This window comes from Anolis sagrei, chromosome 4, assembly GCF_037176765.1.
Source record: "Anolis sagrei isolate rAnoSag1 chromosome 4, rAnoSag1.mat, whole genome shotgun sequence".
In the NCBI taxonomy this organism is placed as follows: domain Eukaryota; kingdom Metazoa; phylum Chordata; class Lepidosauria; order Squamata; family Dactyloidae; genus Anolis; species Anolis sagrei.
In genome coordinates this window covers 165,410,470-165,425,583 of record NC_090024.1, presented here as the reverse complement: position 1 = coordinate 165,425,583, position 15,114 = coordinate 165,410,470, and the positions used below count along the sequence as shown (strand labels likewise).

At 37.1% G+C, this 15,114-nt stretch overlaps 1 protein-coding gene across 4 annotated transcripts in view; it reads left to right on the top strand.

Moving 5' to 3' along the window:
* Window positions 1-15,114, top strand: part of PDE4B (phosphodiesterase 4B) — a 298,925-nt gene that overhangs the window by 233,952 nt on the left and 49,859 nt on the right. For 3 of the 4 annotated variants that reach the window (XM_060773682.2, XM_060773681.2, XM_060773683.2), the window contains 4 exons: window positions 3,801-3,995; window positions 5,156-5,192; window positions 6,964-7,034; window positions 9,194-9,243. In XM_060773682.2, coding sequence (XP_060629665.2) covers window positions 3,801-3,995; window positions 5,156-5,192; window positions 6,964-7,034; window positions 9,194-9,243 — 353 coding nt within the window. The remainder of the gene's footprint in view (window positions 1-3,800; window positions 3,996-5,155; window positions 5,193-6,963; window positions 7,035-9,193; window positions 9,244-15,114) is intronic. The other variant, XM_060773686.2, reaches the window with a different exon arrangement.

The following is a 15,114-nucleotide window of genomic DNA, read 5'->3' as shown; positions in this document are numbered from 1 at the left end:
TCTTTTCTATGCACTGATTGGATAGATGGACAGACACATGGGAAAAATGCTAGTTCATGGTGTGTGTGGATAATGTATAATTGCGAGTCAGCTTTTAGTAATGGTGCTATGGATTTTGAAGAGACACAAATACAGGGGGAAAAGAAGAAATAAGCCAAGAGGAAGGTGCATCAAGCATTCCTTGTTGCTACCACTTTCTCTCTGGAAATCTGTGTCCTTCATGTGCATTTGGATCCAGAATAGGTCTTCATAGTCATTATGGACTCACTATCAAAACTCTAACTCAGGAAAATAATTATAGTTGGTCATGAGTGATAATAGATAATTGCCAGTCCCTACTTTTGGATTTTGTGTCAATATAGTGGACACAGCAACTCTGGCTATTATTGTGTATTCTGTTTCAAATGCCTGAACCATAGTGAGAAGGCTGGTAGCTCTGTGTAAACTTAGGCCCCTTCCACACTCTAAATAAAATCTGCTTTGAACTGGAATATATGGCAGCTTGGACTCAGATAACCCAGTTCAAAGCAGATATTGTGGGATTTTCTGCCTTGATATTCTGGGTTTTATGGCTGTGTGGAAGGGCCCTTAGTTCCCTATTTGGCAGTATACCCACATTATTTCCAATTATAAAGATGAGTTCATTTGAAAAATTGATTTCTTAGAAAAAAAGATTCTATGTATACATTTTCAGAATATCCTACTCTTTCTCTTAAAATAAATAAAGGCAGTAATAATTCCTTCAGGAATCAATCAGTATCAGATATTATTTACTTCTGGAACAATCATTCTCGGGTATCCTTTCATCCTACGATCCTGCTACGTGAGTGGTTGTTTAAAATGCTGCGACTTCAGGTTTACTGGAGCAGTGTGTGTGATTGCAGTTCAAGGATTCCAAAAGTGTTATAGTAAAATATGTTGACCATTATTCAGTAGTTGAATTGTGTTGCTTAACTGTGGGCTGACTTATTTTCAGATACTTCATTACTTTTTTATACTCTCCATATTTGAAAGTTTGAGGTTTGCAAATTTGAATATTCACAGATTTCATTAATATATTATATCTAGGAATCTCTAAGTCCTATAGTGCACCTCTGTAGTTCATAGAGCCACATTGGAGGGCATATGGGTTTATAGAAAAGTTTTTCTCTTAGATTAAAAAAAACAGTTTTTTTAAAAAAATGTTGTTTCTACTTCCATGGAGATTTTGTGCCCCTAATTCAAGCAAATATTGAGGGCCCACTGAAGCCAACCATAATTATCTCATTGGATAGGATTTTAATCTAGATTTAGTGGTTGGGAGTACTGAGAACACATTTTACATCTATCATTTAGCTATGCTTAGTTGTTGGCCACAGATGGTATTTCGATTGGACAGAATAATTCCTCAGTCCCAATGGAAGAAGGTCAATCTGCTTATTTAGGTCATTTATGTTTGGTGTCTCTTGAAAAAAGGGCTCAGATTTAACTACAGACTGTAACTGTCAAAAAGAAAACATCCTTTGAAAAGGGCTATATAATGGAAACTGGAAAGAGCTCCTGTTTGTTCAACAAAAGTTTGTTCAAAGTTTTAAAATGTAGCAAAATTAAAGAACCAAATTTTATAATTCTGATATATTGCACAGGGTGTATCTGGCATCAAAATATTTGTGTTTGTGGTTGAGGAGTTGTCCTGATCTGCATTACTCCCATCAAATTTTGTTTGAAGAAGGGAACAGAGCTGATCAAAAATGTTCAGATTCTTGGGAAAACAGAATATATTTCTGAAGGAACTGGGCCCTCACCTTTTTAGCCATTATCCATACCTAGTTTTTCCTTGTCAACTAGTTTAGATGGAATCTGGATGCATATATGCTCCTGAATCAAAGTTCAGAGAATCTACCTTAGAGGAAGGACAGGTCTAGATGATTTCTTCCAGTGACTTGTAGTCTAACAAATCTCTGGAATGAATTTAAGTAGATATCATTCTTATCACACATACCCAACTCTTATTAGGTGATGTTGTGATACCATTATGTTTCTTATGTGTTCCCCAACTGACTGACTACACAGTGCAGAGAACCAAATTATGGAAACAAGGACTGCGAGCAAGCATTAAATCATAAGGGGAAGGATGGAAGGTGGGAATTTACATAGGATTTCCCTCCACTGGAATAATGACAATCTCTCATAGTAAAGACAAACACTCTGAAATATATGGTGTTATTTTAGTAGGCATTCAGTGCAGATTGCCAGTGACATATCGCTATGTTATACGAATCATGCCAGATTAATGAGTTTGAATTTGGTATACTAAGATAATGGTATATTCAGGAAACATAATAAGTTTCCTACCTGGTTTTATCAAGAGCTAGAAGGAAAATGCTCAGAAGTAGAAATTACAAGTTCCACATACCATTCTCCCTAATTATTCACTGCAGGTTTTCCAGAGTTTATTCAACCTATCGTATATGTGGGTACAAGTCCAAGGGAAATGTGTGGCCTCACTTTCCACTGATTATCCTGTGCTCTCACCACTGGTGTCTGCAAACAAACATTGTACATTCGAGATCTTATCTTTGGCAAGGGCTTGTGTGCTGACAGCTTTAAAATATGGAATATTCCAGCTGATAGCTCCTTTCAGTCAACCAAACAGAACTATTATGGCCAACAGCTACAGTTTTTTTGACTTAGCTAAATTCTCCCCCTTTCTTTTAGTATATATTTGATTTGGGAGATTAATTTACAATGTTATTGTTGTTCCTACAAGCCTGTGTGGTCTTTATTTAGAATACCACAGTAAGTCTTCCAAATTAGTATCCTAAGTTAGTTTTGCCCCAAAGTTAGATATACTGCCATTTGGAGTCCAAAAAGTAACTTTTACAAGATCTGTTGTACTTACTTGAGTCTAATTATCACTTTTTTGGGGGGAGGGGTAAATTACATAGACAAATACAGGGTGCACATTAGATTTGATGGCATGTTGAAATTGCATATGTAAAGCTGCCTTCTCCCCTCCATCAGGCCGAAGCCGCACCCCTCTGTCAGGTCAAGATGAATCCATCAGCCTCAGCCTCTCGGAAGGGATGCAACTTTCCAACTGGCCTCCTTCATAATGCCTTCAAAACCAAGGGGGAGGTAGGCAGTGGGACAGCCAACAGGCAAGGGGGAGCCATTCCTCTCTTTCAGGCCAAAGCTGGCATCCCAGTTGGCCACATGAAGGTTTTCAAGGCCTAGTGAAGGAGGCCATTTGGGAACCATGTGGGGTTGGCAAAGGGATCTCACACAGTTCCCTTGCCTACACTATTGAACCTGTTGTCAGAGAGGCAGGCCATGGAACAGACGGTGGACAAGGGGAAGTCACACCCCTTTGCCAGCCTTGCATGGTTTCCAACTTTGGGCATATTACATACAACAACAAAAAATCCTTTTTTTTTGGTAATGTGCACCTTCAAAATTGAGGTGCACATTACATTTCATGGCACATTATGCTCAAGTAAATAGGTATATGTAGAGTTCATTGGAGAAGGAATGATTAAGGAGCCTGCTTAGAAAACAAAGAGGTTGCAACATCATGATGGTGTTGATTTTAAAATATCCTTTGATAGTAAAATGGCAGCTGTAGAGGAATTACTGTTATGATGATGTATCAGATGGACATTCATGTTTTCCATTTGAAGTATGGAAGAAGACTGTATTACTTATGAACGTGATAAGAGAATGATGTTGCTTCTGTTTATGCTTGGCTGCATCAAATAAAGTGATGATTAAGATTCTGAAGATGTTGTGTCCTGTAACATCTACAAATCTCTTGTTCACAGCTTTGATGTGGAAAATGGCCCATCACCAGGTCGTAGCCCATTGGATCCTCAGGCTAGCTCTTCTTCAGGGCTTGTGCTCCACACCACATTTCCAGGACACAGCCAACGCAGAGAGTCCTTTCTTTACAGATCAGACAGTGACTATGACTTGTCACCAAAGACCATGTCCAGGAACTCCTCTCTACCTAGCGAACAGTAAGTCCATATATCACTGCACTGTCTCATATATATTATGAAATTAAAGGTTCAGTGTTTAACAATAGATTGCGGCTGATGTTACTACATTATTCATGTTAACCAGAAAGCTATAGAACATGTCTTATGCTTAGAATCTTTAGAAATAGACCAATGTGGAATTGTAGGTCCTACAACAATGAAATTGCAAGTATTCTTTATATCCCTATTAGAAAGTACATCACATTTCAATTAATATACCTTTTTTCTGAGTCTTTCTAATGGGAAACTAAAGGCAAAGCTTTGCTCGTGTTTCTAAATGTTTTATACAATGCATAGTTGAGGTAACTTTATTGGCAAAACATAATAAAGATTCAACTGAGAGCAAATATGCCATAATGTCTAAATGCAGGGTTCAGAGAGGTTCCGTCTGGAATCAGTTTTAAGGCCATCTGAAGAGTTCTATGGAGAGGAAGATCATACTTTCCAATTTCTTATGTATTCTGCTGTTGTTCTTCTGTTGGTCCAGGGTTAGATACTGTCCCAGATATTTGGATTATTTTGCTCAGGCATGGGCAGACTTCGGCCCTACAGATATTTTGGACTTCAATTCCCACAATTCCCAGCAGCCTACCAGCTGTTAGGAATTGTGTGAGTTGAAGTCCAAAACACCTGGAGGGCTGAGGTTTGCCCATGCCTGCTCTAGCTGATCTGTGAACTATCTACCCTATTGTAGCTACTGAAATTGGCATTCAAGACCAAGAAGTTTTCAAACTAATATGTATTATATCTCTAGACTGAATCTTCCTCTGTATGTGCAAAATGAGTATGAGCCTGATATAATGGACATTGTCCAAGGATGCATCTGCACTGTGGAAAAAATGCCGTTTGACAATTCTTTAACTGCCATGACTCAATGATTTTGGAATCATGAATAGTTTTCAAGGTCTTTAACCTTCTCTGCCAAAGAGGGCAGATCCCTCACCAAACGACACATCCCAGAATCCCATAGCATTGAGCTGTGGAAGTTAAAGTGGTGTCAATATGGATTATTTCTACAGTATAGATGCACCCCATGGTAAAATAAACTGAAAATTAATTATGATGAGTCTTGTGTATGTCTTATTATTTTAAATATGTCCCAAAATATGAGATTATTTTTTGTTTTCCTTTCTTATTAGGCATGGAGATGACCTGATAGTTACACCATTTGCACAGGTGTGTTTCAAATATTCTAACATTCAGCAAGTGTTATGTTGATGGGGGTGATGCCTAACATTTGAAAATTTAGCACTATTCCTGTGGCCCATCTATACTATGAATTCTTGTTTTCATGATTCTTCCTTCCTCTTTGCATTTGCCCTTCTGAACTGTCATTTCCTCGCACATCTTCCTTAGTTTTCCAAGGCATAGTAGACTTCGGGATGCTTTGGTTTATCCTATCTGCTGGTTTGGCCACTTAATCCATATTTTGATAGAATGCCACTTTTACTCTTGCAATGCATGCTGCAATAGGTCACCATGAATATTTTCAGGAGACTAGACTGTTTCCAAAATCCCTGTAAAATCAAATTATTCTTCTATTCATTACTTTCAGGTTTCAAAACATATTTGACGTAGAAGTCAAATTACATTTCTTAGATAAATTCTTGAGGTTGTAATCCAAAGTTGGGTGGTCCCAGTAAATATCAGCAAATTTCAAGGACTCAGTGCCAGTTGCCCAGACATAGGAGAGGAATGCCAACCTTTTATTAGAATGGAGAGAACAATATGTACAAAAGCTGGGATACCACCAAACAATTGTTTCCTGGGGAAAGGGGTGGGGGAGAAGTCTGCAGAAGCCCAGTGAACTTTCCTCAAGGCCTAAGATTCCCTCTTCTTTCATTAATGCCTTGTAGCCTCTAATATAAGCACAACATATACATCAGAGAAGTCTAGTTCTATGTGTGTTATTCTAAATGGCTAAGTAGGTTACCAAGTATAATGGTAGTCCCTGATGATGTACACATTTCATAAATACCATTTACAAAGCTGTTTGAACTTTTGTGGGATGGCTAAAGGCCAACATATTTCACTCTGAAGGAGGAGGCTGATCTGTGCCATGACTAATCAGCTATCATATACGATTTGAAGTACAATTAGTTCCATAAAGTATAGCAGTAGCATGGCAATGCTGTAACCGTTTCATTGGGCCAATGGGTAGCCACATCCTCTCCTTTCCTACTGAGTCGTCTTCCATATATCTTGTTCTAAATTTTACTACATTGCTGGCTTGTGATAGATAAGCTATTAAGTTATTACTCATGAGCATTAAGTACAGCAGCCTGTGCTACCTGTTAAGTACATATAGCTGTTCCTATTAAGTATACATAACTTTTAATGTTTTTTAAATGATGTATTAGAATTTTCTAAATCATGGGGTTTAGGAAATGTAAGTAGAAAAAATTGAAATATTTCCTCTCAGGGAAATCAGTGAGGGCTTAACATATAAACATTTTGAATATTCGTATAGATTGAGAATCCCTTATCGAGAAATCTGAAAAATCCAAAATAGTTCACGTGGGTGGCTGAGATAGTAACACCTTTATTTTCTGATTATTCAGTGGACATAAACATTTCTAAAATTATCAGGTTAAGTGTATAAGGAGGACATGAAGCATCAATAATTACATGTTTAGACTTGAGTCCCATCTACAAAAAAAATCATTATACATCAGTGGTTCCCAACCTTTGGTCCTCCAGGTGTTTTGAACTTCAATCCCGAGAAATCCCAGCCATCTTACCAGCTGTTAGGAATTGTGGGAGCTGAAGTCCAAAACACCTGGAGTACCAAAGGTTGAGAACCACTAATCTACTAATCTACATATATGCAAATACAGGTTTTCCAAAATCTGGAAAAATGGAAGCACTTCTAGCCCCAAACATTTTGGGCAAGGGGTACTCAGTGTGTATTTATTTTAATATTCAGGGTGGTCTTATGTCTTCGTAGGTTTTGGCAAGTCTGAGAAGTGTAAGAAACAATTTTACACTACTTACAAATCTACAGGGAACATCAAACAAGTAAGTGACTTATTTTTTGAAAAAGAAATTATCTACAGTGTTCTCACATTAAGGCTGCAGTCTTCCCGCTAAACTTTATAATACCTAGCTGTGAATTATCATGCATCCTTGCTGATTTTTCAAATTTTTGAAATTATAGTAACTGAAGATCCCCAACCAACTTTTCATCTAGAAATCTGCCATTAAAAAACTCCCAATGATTGCTGGTGCAGATTCAACATCAATTTACACTTGTAAATAATTTTATATCTATATATTTAAAACACTATAAATTGTGGTTTTCCATTAAAATTGTCCATGAATTTACCCAAGTGGTTCAGCGCTTTGAACATCCTATAAAACAGATTTGCTCGCTGGAGAAGCAAATGCTGTCTCTGAACCAATCAATGACAGAAAGAGCAAAGCTACTTGCTAACAATGAACACATATGTTGAAATTTCTGTTTAATATAGATATCACAGTATATTGCAAAAGCACTATATAAAGTTAGCAGCACAGGAGTGCTTTATAGACAAGTAGGTCAACTATGCAGAGTACTTTTTTGTATGCTCTTGTTGAAATTGGTCCATCTGTAGCATTGTTACAGCATTCTAGACTGGCGTGTGTTCAGGTTTTTTTTCTGATTGTAGTGATCAAAAAGGTCAGCAGTTCAAATTATGCTGAGGAAATGACCAGAACTAACTCATGGCCCTTCCACAAAGCCCTATATCACAGAATTTCAAGACAGATAATCCCACATTATCCGAGTGTGGACTCAGATAACCCAGTTCAAAGCAGATATTGTGGGATTCTCTGCCTTGATATTCTGGGATATAGAGCTGTATGGAAGGGCCCTCAGAGTTACCAGTAAAATGTGATTGTCGTGTTTTATCTAAAATTCAAAAATTTAAGTGGCCACAGTTCCCATTCTCTCTAAAAGTGCTTAGTTATTGGTTTTTGTGAGTTTTCGAGGCTATATGGCCATGTTCCAGAAGCTTCTAGAACATGGCCATACAGCCCGGAAAACTCACAGCAACCCAGTGATTCCTGGTGTGAAAACTTTTAACAATACTTAGTTATTGTTATGTATTTTTTATTAAAAGTAAAAAAGTCTTATTTACTGGATGAAATGAGATCTGAATCAAGGTTTTCCAACATTCAGTCAAATATCAAAATATAGTTGAAGTGTGCAGTTGAGTGGTTATGGGAACCCTGTCCTTCCCTCTTCCCCCGTCCCCATCATCAATGAAAGGGATTGTCATCACAATCACAGCTATAATGAAGCCTTCACTCTTTAAAGGCTGTGATCCCTTTGAAAACCACAAGGCCATGTGCCTGTAATCCATGTATGTATGCATATCTGCACTACATATATACTTACATAGTAGTTGCTAATGGCATACTTGCTAATTGTTCATCACTTCTTTACTGTCTTGGGAGTATTCACTACCTTTGTTATACTCAAGATTTCTGCTGTCCATTTTGCTAACACCTACTAATGCAAATAGTTACTTGAGATTAGTTTTTCCAAGAGATCATCAATTACTTTTTCTTCTTCATTCTTGTGGGTGATCAAAATTGCATTAGAACAACCTGACATGGACTTAATGCACTCTTAGATTCCATACACATTCACTGAAGTCACTCCTGATTGATTTTGCAAATTGGTATATAGGTATTTACCTGCATAAAGACTCCATCTATACAAAACAAATAGTGGATTTTCTTTTAACTCATGATTTAATGATGTACAATTGTACTTTATCTAATTGTGCTTCATCCTCCAAACAGGCACATGGAGGTCTCTTGAAAACTTGATCTGTCTGACAGTTGCTTCATATGGCAATCTGTTTGTAGGCAAAACCACCACCTGCTTTAGATTGTCTTGTGTGTCTTCCTACAGACAGAGCATTGCAGTCTGCTATTTAGAAGTGAATGGGAGAAAAAGGGAATTTACTAGCAGCTGATTGACGTAATGAAGACCAAATTTGTGCACATGTGGAGTAGCCACTACGCAGATTCAGTTGCAAAAGACATTCAGAGGACTTACATAAAAACACTGCTATTAATGTGACATGAGGCTTCATCAATCCATGTTCACAGCATCTGACTATGTTAAAAGGCAGCTCTCCATTCTGATAAAACAAGAATGTCATGATATATTGTTTTTTATTATACAGGAGGTCACCAGCAGCAAATCAGCCACCAATTCCCAGGGTAAACATACAAGGTATGTGTTGTGTTGAAAAAAAAAGACATATTTAAGGGAAAACCTGGTTTTGTTTTAGTGAGCTGTCTTTTTAAGAATACTACTAATAAAAAATACATTCGAGATCATGTCTCAGATGAGACATGGGATAAACAGTGTGAACACATTTAATGCAGACAGGCGAAGTGTACTTTCCAGATGTGGCTGAATTGCAATTCTATTAGGCAGGCTAGTTGAGGTGAATGTTTATCAATCCACAAAGTATGGAAGGCCATACTTTGTTGACCTGTAAGTTGTAGCACAGACAAAATCTATATCAGAATCTCCCTTTCATGTTCAGACTTTTGGTCCCTTCTCAAAAACATCCCATTATGAATGTATATGCAAATGCAGAAAAAAAATTCCAAAATACTTCTTGTCCCAAGAAGGAATACTCAATCTGTATTAAGAAGAATTTTTAAAGAAGAATTAATATAAACTAACCACCCAAAACTCTCTCTGAGGAGTAGTAGGATGATGCTCAGAGTATGATATGTATCATAGAATCATAGAGTTGGAAGAGACCTCATGGGCAACCCCCTGCCAAGAAGCAGGAATATTGCATTCAAATCACCCCTGACAGATGGATCGATAGTGTCAGCATCTCCTTATATTAATTCTTCATAAAATGAACTGCAATACTTAGCCATAACTATTGAGTATGTTTTTTAACATGGCTTCAGCATATTGCTCTATTCATTCTGTAGTTGAATTTCAAATTCTGTCTGAGAGCTGGTTATGGTGAACTAGGCAAGTATTGTCTTTGAAAAACTGCGGTACAAAAAACCCCCATCTACTGATGAAAATATGCATATACATATGTGATAAATGAACTAGAGGAAGAGGTGACGAGCCTGAGGCAGGAAGAGGAAATCATTCACTGTGGGAAGGCTTTCCAGGGAAGGAATTCAAGTGACAAAAGCACAGAGCAACCACTTCATACGTCTTTTCTTTTTATACAGAGACGTCTACAAGGAAATTAATTTCCTTCCTTAAATTTTGTAGACTGATAAACAATATTGCTGTACCTGCCAACCAGTGCTGTATTTAAAAGGAAATATGAAATTTAGGTTGCAATACCATACCCATTCACCTAAAAGGAAGTCCCACCAAACACAATGAGGACCTACATTGAGTGTGTTTTTATCAATTGCACTGGAAAATTTGTCACCATGGCCAGTGCTCTGGGGTTATGTTTGCTAGACTTTTTTGCACCAAAATGTCAGCCAGGATCCTACCTTAAAGTCTATTATATTAACAGAGCTATGTTACTAACACAATACACAATTATGCTAGTGAGATGCAGTGATGCACAATAGTACCATTGCATAAGATGACCTGTTGTGCAACATGACATATTGAATATTGAGACACATTGGAACACATTGTGCAATGGGGCTGTCTACAATGGTCACTCTTGCTTGTGCAATAGTCCTGACAGTGTAACTGTGTTTCTGCTTTCCCCCAAGAATATGAACATTGTGCAAGATTAGTACCATTCAGCCTTATGAGACTGTTAGTTTATAGTAATCTAGTTTTCCAAAAAGATGCCACTTTGTATATTTTGCATGCAAAGTAATATTTTCTGAACACAATTTCTGTGCAAAAGTCCTTTATTAAATTAGAAAAAAACTCTTAAAATTATGAAAGATGTCTAAAAAATGATCTTTCCCCAAAGCGTTGTTATAATCTGACCCAGTAAGGAGAAAGTTTTTGAAATTTTATTCCCATCTATAGCAGAATCATTGAAATTAATAGAATCTATCATGTAGGCCATGCTGAGGTCAATGGGTCAACTCAAGTTGAGCTTAAAATTAGATTTAGCACAAGAATATTAAACTGCCTTGTACATGAAACATTATTGAAAGTCCAGATTATGATCTCTTTAGCAAGCCCTGCTGAGTTTTCCTACTGTTTCTTTCATCTTCCTTCTTATTAGAGAACCATCATTAAGGAAAATAAGAAATAAGTTGTCTTTTAATTGCAAGCACTAGGAGGACTCTACCTGGAAGGACTTAAGGCATCACTAGAGTTTTGCTGGAGAAAAAGAACACTTCAAGAGTTAAATGCCCTCATTTTGTAGGGACTGGCCCTTTCCACAAGGAAAGCATAAGCTTTTTTCCAACTGGAAAGTCAAAACACAAATCTTATATACAATGTGTGATTTGATAGTGTAATATATTTTTATAATTGCCAGTGTTATAACTGGGAGTTTTTGAAACCTGAGCAATGAAAAATGTATAAATCTTAAACTTACACATTTATTAAAAAAATAGTTGTTTAATGACAGCAGCATGATGTAGTGGTTTGAATGTCAAACTAGGGCAGGAACTGCATTAGACTATCAGTGTAGACAAGGTGTAGACAAACTTTGGCCTTCCAGGTGTTTTGGACTTCAACTCCCACAATTCCTCACAAGTGGTAGGCTATTAGGAATTGTGGGAGTGGAAGCCCAAAACACCTGGAGGGCCAAAGTTTGCCCATGCCTGGTGTAGACCCACATAATGCAGTTCAATGCAGCTAAACTGCATTATACGAGTCCACACTGACAATATAAGACAGTTCCAGCCTAGGATTCTACAAAGCTTTTGAAGGCCCACTCAGCCATAAAAACTCGGTGGCTATCCTTAAGCAAGTTGTACACTCTCTGTCTTGGACGAATGCAAATGCAAACTGCTGAATAAGCCTTGCCTAGAAAGCCTTAGGATAGACTCACCATAAGTCAACTAGAAGATACATAACAATTTTAAAGGACCCTTTAAAGCTACCAGTTTGTTTAATTTTAATACATGCTGAAGTAGTTTTGGAACCACTACATCATCATCAGGATTATCATTTTCATTACAGTAGAGTCTCATTTATCCAACATAAACGGGCCGGCTGAACGTTGGGTAAGCGAAAATGTTGGATAATAAGAGGGGATTAAGGAAAAGCCTATTAAATATCAAATTACATTATGATTTTACAAATTAAGCACCAAAATATCATGTTTTACAACAAATTGACAGAAAAAGCAGTTCAATATATGATAATGTTATGTAGGAATTACTATATTGACAAATTTAGCACCAAATATTGCAATGTATTGAAGCTGTGGATCCGGGCAGGAGGCAGACTCATTGGATAATACATAATGTTGGATGAGCGAAGGTTGGATAAGCGATATTCTACTGTATTATTATCATCCAATCATTATCCCATCATACATAAACAACATTTGTAAAATCACACAATATTCTCAGTATAATTCTATACATGTTTATCCAGAAGCAAGTCCAACTGACCTCAGAAGAGCCCACTCCTAAGTAAATGGATATAGTTTTGCAATCTTGTATATTGAACTATACCTACATGTAGTGAATTCAGTGAATGTATTGCTAGACATCATTGCAATGCAGAAGAAAATCTATAAACAGTGCTATGCCTAGTTGAAAACTGTAGACACTCAAGTTATTCTTCAGGCTTCCAAACCATGTGTTATAAAAGGCTGTACTAATGATGAAAACATTCTTGGACTCTTCAAAATATTTTGTCCAGGAAAGCTTAAGGCTTAATCCCAGCCAGGAATTTGGAGAGACAATATTGACCTAGGCATACTGCTTCTTCACTGCCTTCCACAATATTAATTTTTATATTTCATGTGCCCTTATTTGCTTCTTCCTCTGCATAATTTTAATGTGTTGTTTTTCTGGTGCAAAACATAACATAGGCTGTTATTTTCTTATTTACGTATATTTCATGCTTTCCTCTTTTTTTGCCCCTTTTTTGTGCAATGGGTTAAACCCTTGTGCCGGTAGGACTGCTGACCGAAAGGTCAGTGGTTCAAATCCAGGGAGTGGGGTGAGCTCCCACCTGTTGGCTCCAGCTTCCCATGTGGGGACATGGGAGAAACCTCCCACAGGATGGCAAAACACTTGGACATTCCCTGGGCAATGTCCTTGCAAACAGCCAATTCTCTCACACCAGAAGCGACTTGAAGTTTCTCAGGTCGCTCCTGACACGAAAAAGAAAATGCTTTCTGCAGAACTGGCTTCTTAGAAAAACAAGACATACAGATAAAAAACATGGGTTCAATATGCAAAATGTTTTAATTGAAAATAATTATATTCTAGTATTAAAAACAAGTTAAAACAGAACCATAAAGTTGGAAGAGACCGCAGGAGCCATTCAGTCCAACCCACTGCCATACAGTAACACATAATGAAAACAGTATTCAAATTAGGTATTATTCAAACCAATTTTATTTTCAATCTTTTATTTTACTTATTACATTTATTTGTACCTGCTACCATTCCAGAAGGAAGGATTTGATTTTGTGAGTGTTTCTAGGAAAGAGGTATTGAGAGGTGATATTTCCTGGTAAATCAGACACTAATTTCCCATCACAATCACTTATTAAGAAAGTGCTCTGTTTATACCTGTCATGATTATATCTTGAGTCATATGATCCATCCAACCAACGACCATCCATCGAATCAGATAAGATTGGTCTTTTTGCTTTTGAAGTGTGAGTTATATCCTGTTATGAGAAGTACAGTCTTCCAACAAATATGAATGTAATATTCCATGGTAAGAAAAAGCAAACCTCATTCAGCATTTACACTGGGAATTAGCACATTTCTTGGCACTAAAAGGAAAATTCAAAACCTGGCAAACAAATAGCACTTCCTTGCTTGTATTGTTAAAGGATTATTCATGGAATTACTTCTCCTTGCAAAGAAGCATTATAATTCTTAACACTTTAAAACAGTGTCCTCCTGAGGTTGCAAATGCTTCATATACATCACAGAGGTTCTTATGACAACTGTGTAAGGTAGGCCAGTTTTATTTGTTGCATATTGCAAATTAAGGACTATGGCTCAAATACACAGCCTTGTCTTAAATGTTGATTTGCCTTAGGGCCCTTCCACACAGCCATATAACCCAGAATATCAAGGCAGAAAATCCCACAATATCTGCTTTGGACTGGGTTATCTAAATTCACACTGCCATATATTCCAGTTCAAAGCAGAAAATGTGGGATCTTGTTCAGCTGTGTGGAAGGGGCCTTAAAGTCACAGCGAGGGAGACAATAACATTTACTGGGGAAACATCCGTATGCTTTGTCACAAAAAACCTTTCAAGCTTTTCCCCTTTTATTTTGTTGTAATTGCAAACCACAGGAACATAGAACTATTTTCATAAATTACAAAGACACTTAAGGATTCAACAAGGCAAGTGTTTAACAAATAAACAAATCTAGTTTGAAGAAGCATGCCTTATGCAACCATGAGGTGAATGATGATTTAAGGTCCAGTGTCTACAACTTTTTTTGGTGATATTGAGATGTCCAAGTCAAATATGACTTGCCCCTGAAAAAACCAACATTCAATATTTTCCAAATGTTTGGGCTGAAATTTGTACAGAACAATTCATTCTCAAGACAAAAAACATTCTTACCAAATTTAAAATAAGCCACTGAGATAGCAAAGCTCATGACACTTTAATGAAATACCTTCTGTGCTTTTATTTTCTGATGCTTCAGACCGACTTCCCATCTATGTATTTGTACCTGCTGGATTACTGTGAGCTGCTCCCAGCAAAAATTCGGCATCAATATTTTGTAAAGGAGTGTGTTTGCATAACAGTGTGCAAATACAGTACTACGGAAAATAAAAAATGACTTTGTCAAAGACTTTCATGGCAAGAATCACTGGGGTTTTTGCGTGGTTTCTGGGCAGTATGGCTGTGTTCTAGCATCATTTTCTCCTGACGATTCATCTGCATCTGTGGCTGACCTCTTATTATTATGATATTTATTTATATCCTGTTTTTTTCTTTCCATAAGGAGACTCAAAATATCTCCTCTGTAGA